The sequence below is a fragment of the Neoarius graeffei genome, chromosome 10 (assembly GCF_027579695.1).
Source record: "Neoarius graeffei isolate fNeoGra1 chromosome 10, fNeoGra1.pri, whole genome shotgun sequence".
Taxonomy (NCBI): Eukaryota; Metazoa; Chordata; class Actinopteri; order Siluriformes; family Ariidae; genus Neoarius; species Neoarius graeffei.
In genome coordinates, this window is record NC_083578.1 from 14,828,057 (window position 1) to 14,850,074 (window position 22,018).

At 43.2% G+C, this 22,018-nt stretch overlaps 1 protein-coding gene across 2 annotated transcripts in view; it reads right to left on the bottom strand.

The window, feature by feature from the left end:
• fgfr1a (fibroblast growth factor receptor 1a) overlaps nt 1-22,018 on the bottom strand; it is a 58,200-nt gene that overhangs the window by 20,408 nt on the left and 15,774 nt on the right. For both annotated transcript variants that reach the window (XM_060931337.1, XM_060931336.1), the window contains exons 3-5: nt 7,397-7,651; nt 7,205-7,309; nt 5,387-5,559 (exon numbers count right to left, since the gene is read on the bottom strand). In XM_060931337.1, coding sequence (XP_060787320.1) covers nt 5,387-5,559; nt 7,205-7,309; nt 7,397-7,651 — 533 coding nt within the window. The remainder of the gene's footprint in view (nt 1-5,386; nt 5,560-7,204; nt 7,310-7,396; nt 7,652-22,018) is intronic.

A 22,018-nucleotide genomic window follows, 5' to 3' on the forward strand; every position in this document is an offset into this window, starting at 1 on the left:
AAATAAAAATATCCCCCCACATCCAGTGAGCAGCAGTTGAGAGCGAAACACCTTCTTGATGATGGTCTGACCTGATCAGAAGGCAACTTCAACTCAAAACCACTAGTGAGCTTAAAAGCATCCCAAAGGACACAAAACATGGCAGAACCTGGTCTTCTGCCTCAAGGGTTGATGTGGGATGCTTTTCTGATCACCACGTTTGTAAAGAATGAGTTACTGTGGACTTCCTTTCAGCTCAAAACCAGTGCACATGCCACATGACTGACTGACCAACTGCATTATTGAGCAGGGCTAGAGTTATTTATTAAAAAGTGGCCGGCGAGTGTATAACGTCTTAATCGTTCTACTAGCCAGCGATCAGATCTGCAGACCGAAAGAGAGTTTATGACTTTCTGTTCTCGTTACCGAGTTCTTATTAGGGAGAAGGACAAAGGGTGATTTGGAGGGTTCTGTTTAAATGGGAGTTATAGCTGTTCCAGCTGCAGGCTCCCAGATGTGGTCTACTACACAAACACACGCACACATGGTCTGCCTAACTTCCTCTCAACATATGCTTAATGTAATTGGACAATGAAGCTGGACTCTTGTTAAAACCAGAAGGGAAAAAAAAAAAAAAGGGAGGAAACTGGGAGAAAGGGGGTGGGGGTTTCTTCATAAAAGCCGACTGCCCCTGAACTCAAATGTCTTCAAAGCTGGATGTACACATGGTTGTGGTTGCAAGAGATGAAAACGTCTGCACACATCTATTATGGTATATGCTGCAGTTGTACATAAATACGTGCGTCAACATCAAGGAGTGTGTGAGAGAAGTTGAGCATTTCTCTGTACGTGTGTGAGCGAGAGATGGACTGTGGCAGGCTGAAACACTCTCCAGATGGTAAAGTGTGTATGGTGTGGGGCTGAGCGAGAGAGGAGGAAGAGGCCTAATGCCTCCCAGCTGGGGAACACCTCAATGAGAAACACAGGCACGCCAAGTCGCTATAATGCAGCACCACCGTCAAGCCAGGCTTCTGATCGGTCTAAACAGAGCAGCAGCCACCGTAAATGTTCCTGATTAAAACGAGAGCCGTTCTCGCTCCAACTCTACCCAGTGGAAAACATGACTAATGTCTGACTGACTATTTTATATGCGACTTTAATAAAACTGTGTGGGTTCTTTGTTGTTCGTTCAATATTGTGGCTTTTAATACTAAACAGTGAAATGGTGCAATTTTCAGGGACATTTCAGAGTTGTCCTTTACACTGAATTACGGGTCACGCCAAAAAAGAAATAAACTTCAGTTTATTTCTCAACACAACCCGATTCTGTAGCATTTGTGCTCAGGAGGCTACTGCAGAGAATAAAGCGCCACCATTCTTCCTTATTTACAGTGACCAGTGAGCATAGGCGTCGTACCACACAACCTCACACACACGCATGAGTGAAATCTAAGAGTGAATTTTAAGACTTGTAGTAGAAAGGAACAAATGTGTCCTAAAAACAGATGATGCAGTGAATAATAAATGCCAGAAAAAGAAGAGTGAGTCATGGCTGGTGATTCAGTGCACATCAAGAGCTGTTCTTATCTTCCAATTTCACTTTTGTGATTTCCTTCTGCTACTGGTAGAAGACCAGTAGACTTGCTTTTAACTTTGAGACACGCCAAGTTTTAGGCACACTAATATGATCACACTTACGATAAAGATTACTTGCTACAGAACTTAAGAGTTTCCTAAACGTATATAAACATTCCTCTGCCTCAAAGAGAAATGTCCTTAATGAAATGTATAAGCAGTAATTATAATAAAGAAATTAGAAAATGAGCCCAAGAGCAGACAAATTAACCCCTTGGCAAGCGGCGGCAACAAAAATAAATAAATTTTTTAAAAAAAGGGGTAATTTTGGAAAGTTTAATACCCAAAAAATTATTACAGACCACGATTACAAAAGAAAAATCAGTCCTTAAAGTGATTAACCAGGAAATTTTGAAATTACAGAGTTATGAAATGGCCTCATTATACAACCCCGATTCCAAAAAAGTTGGGACAAAGTACAAATTGTAAATAAAAACAGAATGCAATGATGTGGAAGTTTCAAAATTCCATATTTTATTCAGAATAGAACACAGATGACATATCAAATGTTTAAACTGAGAAAATGTATCATTTAAAGAGAAAAATTAGGTGATTTTAAATTTCATGACAAAAAAGTTGGGACAAGGCCATGTTTCCCACTGTGAGACATCCCCTTTTCTCTTTACAAGAGTCTGTAAACGTCTGGGGACTGAGGAGACAAGTTGCTCAAGTTTAGGGATAGGAATGTTAACCCATTCTTGACTATTGTAGGATTCTAGTTGCTCAACTGTCTTAGGTCTTTTTTGTCATATCTTCTGTTTTATGATGCGCCAAATGTTTTCTATGGGTGAAAGATCTGGACTGCAGGCTGGCCAGTTCAGTACCCGGACCCTTCTTCTACGCAGCCATGATGCTGTAATTGATGCAGTATGTGGTTTGGCATTGTCATGTTGGAAAATGCAAGGTCTTCCCTGAAAGAGACGTCGTCTGGATGGGAGCATATGTTGCTCTAGAACCTGGATATACCTTTCAGCATTGATGGTGTCTTTCCAGATGTGTAAGCTGCCCATGCCACACGCACTAATGCAACCCCATACCATCAGAGATGCAGGCTTCTGAACTGAGCGCTGATGATAACTTGGGTCGTCCTTCTCCTCTTTAGTCCGAATGACACGGCGTCCCTGATTTCCATAAAGAACTTCAAATTTTGATTCGTCTGACCACAGAACAGTTTTCCAATTTGCCACAGTCCATTTTAAATGAGCCTTGGCCCAGAGAAGACGTCTGCGCTTCTGGATCATGTTTAGATATAGCTTCTCCTTTGAACTATAGAGTTTTAGCTGGCAACGGCGGATGGCACGGTGAATTGTGTTCACAGATAATGTTCTCTGGAAATATTCCTGAGCCCATTTTGTGATTTCCAATACAGAAGCATGCCTGTATGTCATGCAGTGCCGTCTAAGGGCCCGAAGATCACGGGCACCCAGTATGGTTTTCCGGCCTTGACCCTTACGCACAGAGATTCTTCCAGATTCTCTGAATCTTTTGATGATATTATGCACTGTAGATGATGATATGTTCAAACTCTTTGCAATTTTACACTGTCGAACTCCTTTCTGATATTGCTCCACTATTTGTCGGCGCAGAATTAGGGGGATTGGTGATCCTCTTCCCATCTTTACTTCTGAGAGCCGCTGCCACTCCAAGATGCTCTTTTTATACCCAGTCATGTTAATGACCTATTGCCAATTGACCTAATGAGTTGCAATTTGGTCCTCCAGCTGTTCCTTTTTTGTACCTTTAGCTTTTCCAGCCTCTTATTGCCCCTGTCCCAACTTTTTTGAGATGTGTTGCTGTCATGAAATTTCAAAATGTCTCACTTTCGACATTTGATATGTTGTCTATGTTCTATTGTGAATACAATATCAGTTTTTGAGATTTGTAAATTATTGCATTCTGTTTTTATTTACAATTTGTACTTTGTCCCAACTTTTTTGGAATCGGGGTTGTACATTAATACAAGATGGTCAAGACAAAAAATTAAGCTGACTTTTTTTTAAAAACCTAGAAGTTGTAACATCAGTCCATCGGGCCATTTCTCTGGATGCAGCCAGATACCTGGATGTATTAGGAGACAAAAACAAGGTTGGCGCTGAGCGACGTAGGATTCTGCACGCCTTCCTCATTCTGTCCTGGATCCAAGATGTTTGGCCGAGTGGCTTCATCAAGTAAAGCGAGAAAACTTTACTCCAAATTGTACAGCAAGCGTTTTACAGAAGATTGTTTTGTGGAGGACTTGTACGAGGGGGAAGGGAAGGGGGAAAAAAAAAATCACTGGGAAGAAGTGAGACACGAGGCAGAAACTACAACTGAAGCCAGACGCAACCCTAACTGTTTTTCACCACAAAACACTGACACCATACCATGCCACACATCAAACAAATGGAAGATAAGCAGGTAAATTTTTTTTTTTTTTTTAAGCGAGCCTGCCTTTCAATTTAATAAAATCAGTGAAATTTATCAGGCAACATATCAGGCCATTCTGTGGCTGGGAAGTTATTTAATTTGAGGGGATTCCCGAGCAAATAACGTGCATGAGATCGCTCGCTTCATGCAGTCAAGCAGACAGAGGAAGTCCGTGTGCGCATGAGCAGGTTTACCTTTGACCGTGCACTGATAGTTCCATCATTCTGTCGCTAAACGAACAGCTGATCATACCGAGGTGCTCGCTCACCACCGATATTTATTAGTTTGGTCCTGCATTTCCTTTCCTTGGCAACAATGTCTTTTCCTCCCTTTCCGTTACTGTAGTCAGTCTTTCACGTTTCATTCGCACACTCACGTCCTCCGTTTTTCTTTCCCATCTCAAATTTGTATCCCACAATGCCTTGCGCAAACGGGGAAAGCCCACCATGTGATGCATGACGTAGTGTTTTGGATTGGGTCATGGTGAAGCAGGAAAAAATAGCGGAGAATTTAGGGCCAACATGGCCTCAAATTCATTAATTGTTCCATTAAAAAAAAAAAAACTAATACAATTGGAAGTCTGTGATTCAAATTCAGTAGCTCAGTCCACTAAACAAAAATAATCGTGTGTCGGGGAAAATTCTTTTTATAACCTACACTTAAAATCTGAAAGGCAGTCTACCTTTAAATAAACAGGCAATAAACAGTGCCACTACTTTATTTTGATTCCTGTTCTAATCCTGCATTGCCATCATTTTTGTGGAGGAATGCAAACAAATTGACCTAGAAGTCATGCTGGACCACAATATTATACTATAGTCTAGTACAGCGTGCACTTGTACACCTCCGCTGTGCTTGCGGAAAATGACATCACACACGATGGAGTTGTGGCTGCCTCTCTGACCAAAAAAAAAAAAAAAAAGTCCCATCTACTTTCATCACTTTACTGGTTATATCATGAAGAACAAATTCAACATGCAGCTTTCTCTCTTTTTTTTATATAAAGGACGGACATAAAGACTGACTTTTAGCTCAATTTGTTTATTTGAGAGATATTTACTTTAAGAGTCCACTTTGTCTTCAATGCAAGCAGGTGAATGAAAGAAATATAGCCAAGCCTATTGTTGTCCAAGTGCAGAGTAAACCTGAAGCTTCCAGGTCAGACATGTTACAGAGGTCTGCCCTGAAGCCCTGCATATTAAAAAAAAATAAATAAATAAAAGAAAAACCTCATTGTGTGTGGGGACAGGTGTTACCTTTCAACCAGCACTGGTGCGCAACTTCAACTTTAAAATAAAAACATTCACAGATACACTTTCAGATGATTTTAAAGACGAATTTGACATGATGACACCAATGTTCTCACCTTAAATCCTCCTATTCGCTGGTCCTTCTTAAACTCCTTGCCGTTCTTCAGCCACTTGAGCGTGGGTGTCGGGTTACCGATGGCTGGGCAGCGGAATCGGACAGTCCTGCTGGCTGGAACTGCGTGGAGCTTCTTCTCCATCTTATCAGGCTGAGCCCACTCTGGAGCCCTTGCTGAAAAATGAAAAAGCGGCGAGTTATGAAGACGTGAAACCAAAAGAAAACTTTACAGCCACCTGAGGCATATTCAGTGTAGTCATACATCACACTTTGGAATGTGCCGTTTTGGAAGAATAATCAAAAATCAATCAACGACAAGGTGAGGGGATGAAGCCGAGCTACCACTTCAAAGTTGATTATTTGCGAATAACAATGTGTTTTACTATCTGACCAATCAGAAGAGAGAACTCTACAGTGGGGTGGAATGGATAGTAAGGCTACACCCACACGACAATGGCAACGAGATTTTATTTTTAAAAAAAATATCGCGTCCACATGGGCAATGGATCAGTAAAATATCAGGTCCATATGGCAACGCAACGCTTGCTGAAAACGATGCAATACACATGCCACACCTCTAGGGGCGCTGTAAGACGGTCCCATCGGAGACACCAGAACAATAGAAGTAGACGCATGCGCATAAACCCCTTCTTCTACCCGGTGTGAAGCACTGTCAGGAACAAACACAACAAGAAGATGGCTGCGACTACGCGAGGAAATCATGCCTTCTGTGTGTACAAATTAGTTTTATATAACTTAACCCTTTGGTGACTGACCCCTTGAAAATGGTTCCTCCAGGAACGATGACGTTTCAGTTGTCAAGACAACGGAAAAACTAAAATACAAGAGCATTTGTTTTGTGCACAAGAGCATTGTGACGTATCTTTCTGTTTTTGTATTTTAGTTTTTCCGTTGTCTTGACAACTGAAACGTCATCGTTCCTGGAGGAACCATTTTCAAGGGGTCAGTCACCAAAGGGTTAATTTTCTTATTGTGTGTGAACATTTTGAAAAGCATTTTTATATAATTTATATAACTTTTTATATTGTGTGTGAACATTTTGAAAAGCAGTCTTATCCAATAAAAAAAAAAAAAGAAATTCAAGAAATGGTTCAGTTACTTGTTTATTTAAAAGAAAAGCTGTATACAAAAGTGAATGCAATGCAGTGGTTCATACAAAACAGCGAGAGTGCTGCTTGTTCTAGTCATGTGGTTGTGACGTCATCGTAAACAAATCCGTTCTACTCATCCAGACGACTTCGCAACGGCGCCGTTGCCAGATTTTTCCACTCTGGAACCCGTTCTCAAAAAATATCGTTTTGGGGCACCCAAAACGCCGGTGCCGTGTGGACGCCAGGCCAAAACGATAAACAATTTTATCAGATTCACCTGAATCCGTTGCCATGTGGACAGGGCCTAAATTCAATATAGTCAATATACAAACCAATAGCCAATATATTCTCTCTAGCAGTAACAGCACAGGATGCAAGATGTCTAACGATCATCCCTCAGCACATTAAGACTAATCCACCAAATGGAAGGAAATCCTATCAACCCATAGCTCGAGCCTAAAGTGCATTCCACAGAACTGCTATAGCAGTTGAGGTGAAATGTCCTACTGGAGTACTTCAGGACGACTAAAAGGACCAGTCCACAAGTTTCCACAATTACACCATTACTTGCCTGAGTGAAAAATACTTCATGCGAAGAGCTTTGCAAACGGTGTAGATGCATGTCCCAGGCTCACTAAATCAGCTTGAGTTCATTCGTATTACAGTGTAGATATTTATGAGTCTACAGAGATAACAGGTACACTCACGCAATAGCTCTTGGCTGTTAGAGAATAACTTCTGGCTGCTGGACTGCTTCGTTTCTTCTGAAGAAGACTCATCATCGTCATCATCTTCAGATGAAGTCAGAGCATCTAAGAGAAGGAGAGAAAAAAAAAAAAAAAACTCAGCAAATGAGGTACCACAATCTGGCTGTTTTTTCTTTTATCTGGAAAACTTACATGTGATATTGACGTTAAAATATTCTGTGTGGTTGCCTGCAGGGCCTCGGGCGAAGCAGCCATAAAGGCCCGAGTCGGTTAGTTCCACTCTCTCGATCTCCAGCTGAGCGCTGCGTAGATGAGTGTGTTCCCCATCAGCGAGGGGAATTTGGTCCTTGGTCCAACTCACCTCCTGTGGCTCGTCTTTACTCCTACACTCTAGCTCCAGCTTCTCTCCCTCGTACAGGGTGTACACAGTGGTTTCCAACAGGGCAACTGCACACCCACCACACAAGTCGAAAGATAAAATGGTCAAGTTCGAGGACAGGCTAAAAAGTCAGCGTGACAGGAAAACTATTCCCTAATTGTCACTTTAGGGCCAAACAGTTCTGAACAAATCACTGTGATGGAATTTTCACACGAGTATGAGTTCAAGCCACTTGGGTCATTTTTTAAGCCAAGTTAGCTAGATGTAAAAATTTCACAAACTCCTGCCAATGGACGCACGACAATCATACGAAAGTACATTCTGTTTATTGGCATAGGAGACACGAGTGTGTAATCCACTAATCAGCTACTGTTGTAAAACGTTATATTAACTTTAGCAAACAAGACAACTATCAAATGCAAATAAAATCTTGCTGGCCAGAACTACACAAAACAACTGTTTTTGGCAGCCCTGCACAGCACCACCTTTCCTTGCACTTTTCTTTCTTTCCGTTTATCACATACACTAAGTACTGACAGGCTACAAGATTTTAAGGAAAAGTCCATCTCTTTCTAAGAAAGAACAACAATTAGGTGATTTGAGGTTTTGCTTCCACTAGTTTGTCTTATACATGTGACCCTCCATTACAAAACCAGTCAGACACGATTTTGAGATACATTGTGTGGGCTAAAATAGTCAAATCTTAGATTTTGGCATAATATTGGAGTACAATATCTAGACTTTCATGTTTTGAAAAAGCCTTTTGCAGAAATTCTTAGCTACTAACCTTTAAAGCATGCTTTTATTGAGATGTATTTAAATCCTGGTAGAAATTTGTTAAAAAAAAAAAAATTGAGAAAACCCCTTCATATCTGGTATGAAAACACAGTGGAGATTTCTCACTCACTACATTCAGTATTCATTTTGGCACAAGTTCAACAAGTAGCCAATGAAATAAACAGACTCGTCTTTGTGTAAACAAAATCTGTATGACAGGATTTAATCTCCTTGTTGCTATGTATGATCTCCAAGAAGGCAGGCTTCTGATTGGTTGCACTGCTCCTCTGCATACACACTTCACAACACAGTCCATTTCCTGTAAGAACTATGGCGGGAGAAACCGCAAAGCTCTAAAATCCATCCATTATCTGTAACCGCTTATCCTGTGCAGGGTCATGGGCAAGCTGGAGCCTCTCTCAGCTGACTATGGCTACGTTTACATTACGTCGAATCAGCGGATCATCAGATTAACGTTCTTAAAACGATTCGCGTTTACACTAAAACCGTTAGCCGTGCACACAGCAACGCGGATACGCTCGGCTCCGCAGGCATCCTGCGCTCCAAATCACTCCGCCCTGAACAGCGAGTGCCCTCTGGAGGGTGCGCACTCCGGCCCTGCGCAGCTCACACAGCGCGCGAGTGAAGTGCACAAGCCACGATTTGGGACTGAGCCGCTGTGTGTGTGATCCCAGCGCATATCACTTACCACTTGCAAGTGGAAGGATGGCAAGCCTAAAGACAATCATAACTACACAATGGGCAGTATTTGCATCAGTATTTGCAGTATTTTCATACTTTTATACTCTTTAATGAAAGGTGATACAAGGCAGAAGTCCGCGCTGTTTTTCAGCAGTCGCGTCACATGACCAACGCCAGCGAATCAGGAAGGTGGATGTCACAGTGACGTTGTCCAATGAGACGCCAGCTAGAGCTCAGCACAGCGTATCCGCGTATTTTGAATGTTTACACAGCACCGGAGCTGACACGATCTGGATTGAATACGTGGACGCTGGCGGATTCCCGTTTCCAGGCGGTTTAATGTAAACGGACAGTGCATCCGTGAAGAAAATGAGACAGATACGGTCTAGTGTAAACGTAGCCTATGGGTGAGAGAAGTTGCCAGATCATCGCAGGGCTGACACACAGACAACCAACCATTCACACTCACATTCACACCTACGGTCAATTTAGGTGGTGTTTACATTAGACCGTATCCGTCTCGTTTTCGTCGCGGATGCACTGTCCATGCACATTAAAACGCCGGGAAACGACTCCACAGGCGGAACAACTTGAATCCGCCAGGGCCCACGTATTCAACCCAGTTCGTATCTGATCCGGTGCTGTGTAAACATTGAGGAACGAGGAAACGCTGTGCTGAGCTCTAGCCGACGTCGCCATTGGACAACGTCACTGTGACATCCACCTTCCTGATTCGCTGGTGTTGGGATCACACACAGTGCGCTTCACTCTCGCTCTCTGTGAGCTGCGCAGGGCCGGAGCGCGCACCCTCCAGAGGGCACTCGCTGTTCAGGGCGGAGTGATTTGGAGCGCAGGAGGAAGCGCTGAGCCGCACTGAGGTTTATTTACACATTTCAACTTATTTATCTCTTTCAGGCGCTTAAACTCAGTGAGAACATGATCATCACAGCCAGGTGTGTTTATCTGCTGGAGAAGGTGTTCGCTTGCCATCCTTCCACTTGCAAGTGGTGAGTGACTTGCGCATGCCCGATATGCACTGGGATCATGTGACGTGCCGTCTAATTAGTCATGTGATTAGCGTATCCGTGTATTGGTGTTGCTGTGTGCATGCGAATCGTGTATTGGCGTTGCTGTGTGCACGCGAATCGTTTTAAAAACGTTAATCTGATGAGCCGCTGATACGGTCTAATGTAAACACCACCTTAGAGCCACCAATTAGCCTAACCTGCATGTCTTTGGACTGTGGGGGAAACCAGAGCACCCGGACGAAACCGATGCAGACACTGGTGCCCCTTTTCCACCAAAGCAGTTCCAGGGCTGGTTCGGGGCCAGTGCTTAGTTTGGAACCGGGTTTTCTGTTTCCACTGACAAAGAACTGGCTCTGGGGCCAGAAAAAACGGTTCCAGGCCAGCACCAACTCTCTGCTGGGCAGAGGAAAGAACCGCTTACGTCAGCAGGGGGGGAGGGAGGAGTTGTTAAGACCAACAACAATAAGACCGCGAAAGATCGCCATTTTTAAGCCACGAGAGGCAGCAGCTGTACAAATGCGAAGTCATCCATTATTATTATTGTTGTTGCTGCTTCTTCCGTGTTGTTTTTGCTTCGATATTCGCGCCAAGGTTTATGCAAGCGTAGCGATTTAACTGACGTATACAGCGACGTAACTGACGTGGCTTCCCTTAGCACCGCGAGCTATGGAAAAGCAAACTGGTTCTCAGCTGGCTCGCAAATTGAAGGAGTTGTGAACCAGCACCAGCACTGGCCCCGAACCAGCCCTGGAACTGATTTGGTGGAAAAGGGGTATGGGAGAACATGCAAACTCCACACAGAAAGCCCCCCCCCCCGTCAACCACTGGGCTTGAACCCAGAACCTTCTTGCTGTGAGGCGACAGTGCTACCCACTACACCACCGTGCCGCCCTAAATCATTAGGATTAAAAGTTGAGATTTAGTCATGGATGTCTTCACACAACCCTGGGAAGAGGGTATTACAAGTGATCTCAACATCAACGAAGATGAATTCAAGGTTGACTGACAGCTCCGCCCCCCAAAAAAAAGCTGATTTTGAGCTCATCATAAACAATTCTACATGCTGCGAATTTGTTGTTGATGCCGTTGAAGTTAACCAAGCCAAGAAGGCGGCTTCAAAATTTCAGGGCAGTCCCATTTTTATACATCTTGTCGGCGGTTACCATGGAAGGGGCATCAAACATGATGGGAATCACCATAAAATGTTAGTCTTACAGAAGCCTAACATTACACTGTTGCGTTTATATGCACTTGGTGGACAATGCACAGCACTGAAGGCACAAAATAGTAAGGAACCATAAACCAGGACAAGAAGCTTCTGTCCCATTCAATTCCAAGACTGACAAAGACCTGACATGTAGTTAATGTGTACAGACAGATAGGCCTTTTTCATGCCCTTTTATTTTTAAATTGAAAAGCATGGGTCGTCATGCTGAATGCCTACATCAGCTGCACATGATGGACTAGAGTACGTTTAATTAAACATACCCAATATCTTATTATATTGATTTCCTACAGCTCAATTAACTCATTTTTTCCACCCCCAGCTGCACATGCCAGATCAGGCTTCATGGAAAACCATACCATAATTTTTTTTTTTGTTTTTGTATCCAAAGAAATGATCCAGGTGATCATCTAGTCAACAGTATCTCTACAAAACACATCAAGTGCTTGTTCCTGAGCCCTACAAGGACATAACATGCCCTAAAGCTGATGTGCTGCCTCCAGATGGGTCAGAGGATGAAGAGATACAAGTGCAGGTAGATAAAAGACGGACAGAGTCGAAGTAATTGATTTTGGCAAGGATGTACGTGTTCGCAGAAGTGGGAAGACCATGTGCGCACCCCAAATTTCATTTTTAATACTTTTTTTTTTTTTAAATACGTGTTGCAAAGATGCTTATGTAGTAAACTTTACAAGCACATTTCTAGGTCAAAGCTGACTACTTCAAATGTCCATATCTCAGTGATCAACTGGTCAAATATCTTCATCTATGCATCATTGGAAAGCTTTTTTTTTTAATGGCCTTTCATGAAAACACAACTCAATTTTGAAATATGTACCCATATGATTGGTTTTGTACTGTAAGGTCATATACACACACAAGAAATGTCCAGAGTGTCTTTTCTCCTTTTTCATAATAAATTTTTCCTCCAATAATCACCACCATCTTGTGCATTTTGTATTAATGTGCATGTATATGGAATTCTCAAGATGACAAGTTGATCTAAAACAGGGTTTGGAGATCAACGTCAATGTACTGATAATCATTGCTACCTCTACTCTAAAGGAAATCTAATACATTTTTTTTTTTGGTTCTCCACATCTTCCCAACCTCTCATCAAACCCCAAACTGTTGAGTTTCCTGCCTCCAGAACGTCAGCCTGCTAAAGACTTTACTCAAAGCTCTGATCCCGCACAATCAAATCTCAGCTTGAATTAGTCAACGGCCAATTGTCAGGTCAATCATAAGCAGGAGCCCAAATTGAATTTTGGGCTGGAAGTGTGTGAGGAGGGGATTATCATGGCCACCTGAGCCCCTGTTGCTTCTAATGGCAAGAGGAAGGAAGAGGACTGAGATTTTCTGCTTTTCATGTGGATGGTAAACACAACGCTGATCTTCCAACTGGTTAGCTCGACAATCTGCCTTCTGGGGGTGTGGTTGGTCAGGCAAACGGTTCTTGCTGGGGTACCTGGCAGGAGGTCTTCTGGTTCGATGCTCCTTATAAAAGTCGAGCTTGTAAAATAGAGTCACATGCTAATTGTTCCTGCTTGAATCACAATAGACCAAGGTGAGATTTCAGAACAGAACGAATGCCAAATGGTTTTGTATTGAAATGCTAATTTTAATACTTTTTTTTTCTTTAATTCAGTTGTGGTGCCTTCAGGTTTTCTGTATGTAGGTAATGAATTAAAAAAAAAAAAAAAAAAGGGCTCGGGCTTGCATCGAGACTTAACATTACTTCAAAATACAAAGCAACGCAAACTAGGTTAATAGGATAGTCATGATGAAAGAGTTGCAGAGCTTGAAATGTTGCCGAGCTTGTACTTTTTCAACATGTGTCAGGTTGAGTCCGATGAAAGAGGACGTCACGCCTACAAATCCAGAATTCCCTACTGGCTAGTGACAATACAGCCGTCCTGCCCCCTCAGTCAGTACTATTAATGCTGCAAACAAAGCATGCAAAGGGTGAGTGCAAGCAAAGCAAAGCAAAGCAGACAGACAGAAAGAGCGAGAGAAAAGTCTGGAGGCCTGTAGCAGCAGGTTCTCAGGCAAAGTAACCATGGTGACCCCAGTAAGGCCCAGTTAAGGTATTTCCTGCTTGTTGAACAGACTACTAATCCTGACAGGAACAGAAGGGTTATGGGGGCTCAACTTCACCCTGGAAAAACACCAAAGACGGACAAAAAACAGAGATGGTCAGGAACTGGAGCTGAATAACAGATAAAGATTATGTCGTGCTGACTTTGTAACTCGTAGCCCTTTTTTTTTTTTTTTTAAATGTTCCTTCCATCCCTCTTTCCTTTTAATTACCCATTTTACTCCCTCCCTTCAGTTGATAAGCCTCTGTCAACATTCATGCTATTACTTCAGGTCACAGGGAGGCCATAAAAGAGTTGCTGTAAAAAGCTGTGTCACTTTGAAGTGCTGCACAAGTCAGCAACTGTGGTTTAGTTCTCCATTTTGCCTCCCTACACACACACCAAATGCCTGCAGCCACAAATTCCTCTCACCATACACATTTCCATCACAGTGCCACAATGAGCATCTCACATCTGACCTCTTTATTAGGGTCAATTGCCAAGCGCTCAAGAAATGCCCCACAGCATCATCATTAGCTGTGTGCGCGCAATAACCGAAGTCGCACAAACCCTCGCAAGACAGATTTTCGTATTCGCCCATCCTGACAGAGACACACGGGCATTTAATTGAGTCAGGAAACCGTACAGCCGACTGCTGACCTCTGCTCCAAATCGACACAAATTAACCCATACGAGCAGGCGGCCGACTAAGTGGGTGTTAACGGATACGCTTCCTTCCTGGGTATCAACACAAATATAATAAAGCAAGAAACAAAACAATATGAAACAAGGTAATATTGGACAAGCGTCAGAGGACAGATGCTGTCAACTTTACTATACCAATTAAACCAATAAAGGAAAGGAGATTGGATAAACTCGCTGCGCTGCTCACTCTGCGGTTTCGACAATTACTGTGTCCTGAATCCAAGCTCTAAAAATAACAGAATACTGCACTGTCACGGAAAAGGCGACTTTTTTTTTTTAAATAAAAGATTCTTCTCTTCTCTATCAAAAGCTGAAACCTTTCCAAGCTGCACATCATCTCCCTGACTTAGGTGATCCTTCAGATTCCACGATGGGATTAAGTCGGATCAAAGACCATACGTTCAGGGTGAGGGAGAGAGAGGAAAAAAAAAAAAAAAAAAAAAAAGCTCAGTAGGAGCGGGCGCTGTCCTCATTCCCACTTCTAGCATCTTCAACTGACCGACTCGCGTGCATAATATTTATTTTTAAAAAAAATAATTAAAAAAAGGGGGATATCCAGTCACAACAGGAAGGTTTTCCTTGTATTTTTTGTAAATGAGCAAAAACTGATGCACCAGCTGGATCGGAGAGCCCTCGGCATTCGATTGGTGTCCAAATAGGAAGCAATAGAACAAAGAAAACGAGCAGTGGGATTTCCTTTAGGAAGCTGCACTTGTGGTTGAATGACGGCGGGAGGAAAACAGGACTGGACACATGTTAAAATGAGGCAGAGAGGTCTCTTGAACCCAGTGATGGACTGGGCCAGATTAAGTACTGGTTTACAAAGTAAGGGTAGTATCTCACTGGGCTGCGACAGCCTGCAACTAGTAGTTGGAGACACAACAATTGCGACAAAATGTGAATTTTCACTTGGAATCACACTGTCAAGTCAAGTTTATTTATAAAGCACTTTAAAATACAACAGAGGCAGCTGACCAAAGTGCTGGACAAGCAGGTAAAAAGACTTGAGGACACCATAAAACACAAAGACAACGTAACTTGAGGACACCATACACACAGAGAGATGACAACATGACCATGACAACTAAGGACCAATAATACAAGTCAGTGCAATCCTAAAACAAAAATCATGTAATAAAATTGATATTTGCATATTTTAATCGCAATTGTCTCTCCAACTAGTCACAGGCTGTCGCAGCCCAGTGAGATACACTCGCACTTCCTGTTGCACGGAAACTGACTTGAGAAGGGTTCGTGACGGCTTTGCGACACCAGCGACGCATTTGCGGCTATTTCGAAAGAAACTGTCTCGCACAAATTTTTTGAACATATTAAAAATTCCAGCGATGAAAGAGCGACACTTTGTGACTCATGCGGGGAAATTGAGAAGCCCCGCGAATGTTTCAAGACATTTTTGAAACTCTCGCGAATGACGTTCGCAATGTGGCGCAAGCTGTCGCAGCCCAGTGAGATACCGGCTTAAGGGTGTGAATCGCCCTCTTAGAGGATACGATACAAAAAGTTCAATTCACTACTGATTCGAAGCATGTCTGATCCAAAATGAGTCGGTTCCATTAAACAGAATTAAACCAGCATCGATGTGTTATAGTTCTGACTGCATACAAGACTGATGAAACAAATTTTGAATCAGATTTTTTTTTTCACCGTCCTCAATAGCACGTCATGAAAGAAGAATCAAAGCATATGAATTTCATTAGCAAATCTAAAATCATCTCTACAGGTCTCTTCTCATCGTGAGGCAATAAGCAAATGGGGGAGAGTGCTCGCCCAGCCCCCGCTCACACACCGCTCTCACGTGGTCCTCCATCAAGCCATAGATGCTAATGACATTTGTTCACAATGGCTGTAGTTCTACAAACAATCACAACCCGAGCACGCACCAGCACACACACACACCAGAGTGAAAAGGGGAGTGGGGGTGAGATCAGCCTGTCCCGCTGAATCACACCTATTGTTCCCCCAGTCTCCACCCGTCCCCATCTCCACAGAGGTTGAGCAAGTGTGTGTATGAGAGAGAGAGAGAGAGAGAGAGAGAGAGAGAGAGAGAGAGAAGGATAACTCCAAATAAAGGGAGAATAGTGGAAAGGAATGTAAGCAGGTCACTATGCACAAATATGGATGAGCCACACACAAAACGTTCCACACATCACTGCCAAAACAGGCATCAGTTCACCATGCTGCACGGCAACCTTCAACTAATTAAGTGCTTTCCTTCCAAATACCTTATTTATTAATAATTTTTTTTATGTCCAGGGGCCAATCAGCCTTTAATAAGCTATGACCTGTTGCTCCAAAGATATTCATGCTGCATTCAACTTCACTCGAAAGACAGCGCTTGGAATCCTACGGTTTTCAACCGCCGCACATTTTGAATTACAAAGTAAGGGAAAAACATGGACGTCTCCATGAAAGCACGGCTCCTGAACTAGCAACAAGTTTGCAAGCGGATGTTAGTGATAAGTGCTTGCTTTAAACGCAGGGCTGGGCAATGTTGTGACAATATATTGACATGATGATAAATTACAATAAATATAATGGACTTTGGGCGGCACGGTGGTGTAGTGGTTAGCGCTGTCGCCTCACAGCAAGAAGGTCCTGGGTTCGAGCCCCGGGGCCGGCGAGGGCCTTTCTGTGCGGAGTTTGCATGTTCTCCCCGTGTCCGCGTGGGTTTCCTCCGGGCGCTCCGGTTTCCCCCACAGTCCAAAGACATGCAGGTTAGGTTAACTGGTGACTCTAAATTGACCGTAGGTGTGAATGTGAGTGTGAATGGTTGTCTGTGTCTATGTGTCAGCCCTGTGATGACCTGGCGACTTGTCCAGGGTGTACCCCGCCTTTCGCCCATAGTCAGCTGGGATAGGCTCCAGCTTGCCTGCGACCCTGTAGAAGGATAAAGCGGCTAGAGATAATGAGATGAGATAATGGACTTTTTGGTGCGATTTCTTTAAATAATTATAAACTCACTGGAAGCAGCTGGAAAAACAAAGAAAAATTGATATTTTTTTCTTTGTTTCCTCATTTCCCCCCTCTGGATTTGTTTTACATTCATTGTTTTGCTATTTTTTTTTTTTAATAAATATGAATGCTGGGGGGAGTTGGGGGGGGTTCCATAAAAATCAATTAATAGTGCAGCCATTAAACAATTAAATTGTATTGTCAAATATGAAGTTCTCAAAGCAACAAAGTGTATCGTTAGTGTTACAGTTTTAACCAACTAATTAATGTCCGCTAGGTAACTAACTTTAAATTTAAAGATGAACACCGACCTTAAATCAAATTTAACTCAATCATTGCAGTCTGTTTTACACAAGCACTGCTGCTTGCAGGTATTGGGGTGTGGAGTGCTTTCACGCACTAGTAAATACTTCTAATGTTTTTCTCATCTCATTATCTCTAGCCGCTTTATCCTGTTCTACAGGGTCGCAGGCAAGCTGGAGCCTATCCCAGCTGACTACGGGCGAAAGGCGGGGTACACCCTGGACAAGTCGCCAGGTCATCACAGGGCTGACACATAGACACAGACAACCATTCACACTCTCATTCACACCTATGGTCAATTTAGAGTCACCAGTTAACCTAACCTGCATGTCTTTGGACTGTGGGGGAAACCGGAGCACCCGGAGGAAACCCACGCAGACACGGGGAGAACATGCAAACTCCGCACAGAAAGGCCCTCGCCGGCCACGGACCTCGAACCTGGACCTTCTTGCTGTGAGGCAACAGCGCTAACCACTACACCACCGTACCGCCCTCCTGCTTCTTAGGAGACTCAACCCCGAGGTTGAGATCTGATAAGTGGCACCTTACCGATTGCTGACTGTGTGAGCAGCCATGTTGATCTAGCGTCATGTGTTAAAACAGGGATGAACACCCCTTCCTAACTTTCAGTGTAGTAATACCAAGCTGAGTTGCGTTCATTTTTGTTTCATTTTCCCCCCTCTCGTCAGAGGTCGGAAATTCAGATTTGAACGGTGCAATAATCAAATTAGGAAAAGGAGCAAAACTTGTGTCAAAGCACACATCTCATTACTATTTCACAATTCTACTGTTCTTCCTTCAGGAAACTCAGTTTAAACTAGCATCGACAAAATTATGCCCGGAATACCTTGTACAGGAATGTTGGAAGGGAGTCGAGAACAAAAACGTGGATGTTCTGGGATGTTTAGGAAACACTGACTTGCGCTTTAAAGCTTGTTGGCCTACCACACATACAATAAACAGATTGCAACTGTTGAAAAGCTACGATTTATTACCTTTATCAAAACAAAAATGCAGTCTAGTCATTGGTTCAAATCACTGTTGCCACAATGGAAGCGCAAACATGCCATAAGCCCAGCAGCGACTAATCCTTCCACTCTTCTCTGCTTGACCTTTGATTGACCCCCCAAGTCTCAGAAGGAGCAATAGGAGACAGATCCTCAGCATGGCTCTGTGCTGTTGAGATGCAGTGAGGCCCTGTGTACATTCACTGCACTGCAAGGTTTACGCAAAGTGACTATGAATCCTTCATGTGCACACGGACACCAAACATCCTCTCCAAATGTAAACACTTTCATATAAGCACAAGATTCAACATCAAATTAAAAAAAGAAATCCAATTAAACTTAAATGATTCTTGTAAATTCAAAGCAGGAAGTGAATTCTTTGAATATGGACATGATGAAAGGAATAAATGGCTTTTCTGGATATTTTCAAAACAGAAAACCCAAAAGGAAATGAAACGCACAGCCTGCTAGGATTACAACTTGCTGATTGCTTTAAGATGGTATTTGAGCGGCACTTGCTGAGGTCCCAAGTGTTTGGTTTCGTTTGTTTTTTCCTGGGGAGGAGGTGGACAAACCGCACAAATGCCGGCGCGTCAGGCTACTTGTCGACAGCTGAAACTATCATTCACTCCACAGGAAACGAGTGTGTGTGTGTGTGTGGGGGGAGAGGAGCGGGAAGAGACTGCCATTTACCGTGACGAGAGGAAGAAGGGAGGAAAAGGGGCAGAAGGCCCCCCGAGCACGCCTGACCATTTGGTGATGGAGTGGCAGAGAAGGTTAACTTCTTTCTCTCTTCCACTCCTCCTTCCTCCTGTCATTTTTGAATCCGTGAAGGTGCTACTCATGCCCCTTTTCCACCAAAGCAGTTCCAGGGCTGGTTCGGGGCCAGTGCTTAGTTTGGAACCAGGTTTTCTGTTTCCACTGACAAAGAACTGGCTCTGGGGCCAGAAAAACTGGTTCCAGGCTAGCACCAACTCTCTGCTGGGCCAGAGGAAAAAATCGCTTACGTCAGCGCAGGGGGGGAGGAGTTGTTAAGACTAACAAGACCGCGAAAGATCGCCATTTTTAAGCGACGAGAAGCAGCAGCTGTACAAACTTGAAGTCATCCATTATTATTATTATTATTATTGTTGCTGCTGCTTTTTCCGTGTTTTTGCTTCGATATTCGCACCAAGGTTTATGCAAACGTAGTGACGTAACTGACGTATACAGCGACGTAACTGACGTGGCTTCCCTTAGCACCGTGAGCTATGGAAAAGCAAACTGGTTCTCAGCTGGCTCGCAAGTTGAACGAGTTGTGAACCAGCACCGGCCCTGAACCAGCCCTGGAACTGATTTGGTGGAAAAGGGGTATCAGTGTGCCTCTTAGACAAGATGCCATAAACACGCAAGAACCTCGCTCAATTTTTTTTTTTTTTGGTTGACTGACCCAGCATCAACTCTACCTTGACTTCCTGAAATGTCCTCCGTGTGTTTAGATCAGACCTGGGCATTTTCCGGCCCGCGGGCCGCATCCGGCCCTTTGGTTCATTCTGACCGGCCCGCGTAAGGTTAATTAGAAATTACAAAACGTATTTCCTAATTTTACCTCATGCATGGACTGAATGTGCATTGCTTTTATTTTGAAGTTGTGTTCAACAAAAACGCAACGCGCGTGACATGAACATGACATGAAATCCCACGAAACCTAATCCCGCGATAACTACTTCCGTAATTTGTCCAGACCAACCACAAACTTGTACGTCATCCTTCAAACGGTCCAGCCAATCACATAGTGTGACGTCACCAGCAGGCGCCGGAGCCCGAGCCGATCTGTAGATCTGATACCTACACCGAATGGACTGATGATCATCTGTCAGCTGTGCTTCGCATCTCCACCTCAGACATTCAACCTGACTTTGATGCACTCGTTAAAGACCAGAGACTAGATTTCTCTCACTGAACAAATAAAAAACACCAAATGAGGTGATTAGACTACAAATGTGGACATCATTATTATAATATGATGTATCTTGCTTGATATTTGGAGTAGAAAGACAATATTTTAATGTCTTTGTGTTTTGGGGTGAATGTGACTGAAAAAAAAAAACGGTACAAACGTTCACATTTTGTTAACCATTGTTTTGGGAAATTTGATTGAATAAATGACATTTTTGTAAGGCAACCTCGTTTTTTCCATACTCTTACCAGTCTTAGCAGCTTGTAAAAACTGATATTTATTGCTTTATATAAAGAAATACAATTAATATTATGCAGAATTTAGTTCAGCCTTATGGTCCGGCCCTCCACAAAATTTTCTGTTTCTCATGTGGCCCTATGGAAAAAATAATTGCCCACCCCTGGTTTAGATGATATATCTAGGCCTTGCTTATTCATATAGCAGAGTGAAAACTGGGCTCTCTTTCCCAGAAAGATGATCTCCACTGTGGAATACCACCACAGGGTGGAGTGCTCGCTGTCTCCTCTCCTCCTTTAAAATAAAATAAAAAAAATTGCAGTAATTTATAGCTTTCTTGGTAGTCGAGTCTTCCCTTGACAACATTATACCTTTTCATTACAAAAGGAGTATAGAGACACAAAAAGGCGAGGGGGAAGAGATATTTTTGCGCACCTGGAGGCTAGAGATGGCAACAACTACACGCCCCAGTATACTGGCTCACTCCCAAACCTGGTTTATTTAAAGCCAGACAGAAGAGGTAGTGAGACGGTCAGACAGATAGATAGAGTTAGACACAGAGAGAAATACAGCACTTCTATCATAATATGGTAATAGTAACGTGTGGTGTTTGTCTTGCCCCAGGCCACACTGGTTTTCCCAAACAGAAGTGCAAAGGTGGAGCACGTTTAAACCTGCGAGCGAGACAGCAGCACTCAGCACCATGGAATGTTGCCAAGAGACACATTTTTCAGGATTTCATTTCATGGTGTGTGCTCACTCTTCTCTCCCCCCCCCCCCCCCCCCTTTCTCTCCTCTAGCACCATCTGTGAGTGAAGTTTGGTGCTTAAGGGTTCCACACAAGTCTTCATACTTTGTTTTGGAAAAGCACAAACACAAGAATCATGCTCTTTGTACCAGTGAATGAATACTACACATGAATTTCTGCAAGTAGGGTTATTTGACTCGCTAGTACACGAATTATGCTCTTCGAACTTGAAAATGACACGAACTTGCATCGGCGACTTTCTAACACACAAATTACGCTCTAAGCCTAAACAGATTACTCGATACGAACTTCAACTACTGGCTCACGATGGACAAATTATGCAATTTGAACCTGAAAAAGAGTACTAGATGTGAACAAGTTCGTGGCTTCCTATTTGACTCGCGAACAAATTATGCTCTTTGAACTTAAAAGTCATAACCTAATAGTTAGAGAATCAACTTTAGGACCAAAAGGTTGCCGGTTCAATTCCTTTGACTAGCAGGACTGGCTGAAGTGCCCTTGAGCAAGGCACCTAACCCCCAACTGCTCCCCAGGTTGCTCTGGGTACGTCGGACACCACTCTGGATAAGAGCGTCTGCTACATGCCTGTAATGTAATGTAATGTAATGAAAATGCATACTGGGTGTGAACTTCCATTGGTGACCCTTCATTTGATTTGCTAGCACATGATTCTTTGAACCCAAAAGCATTAG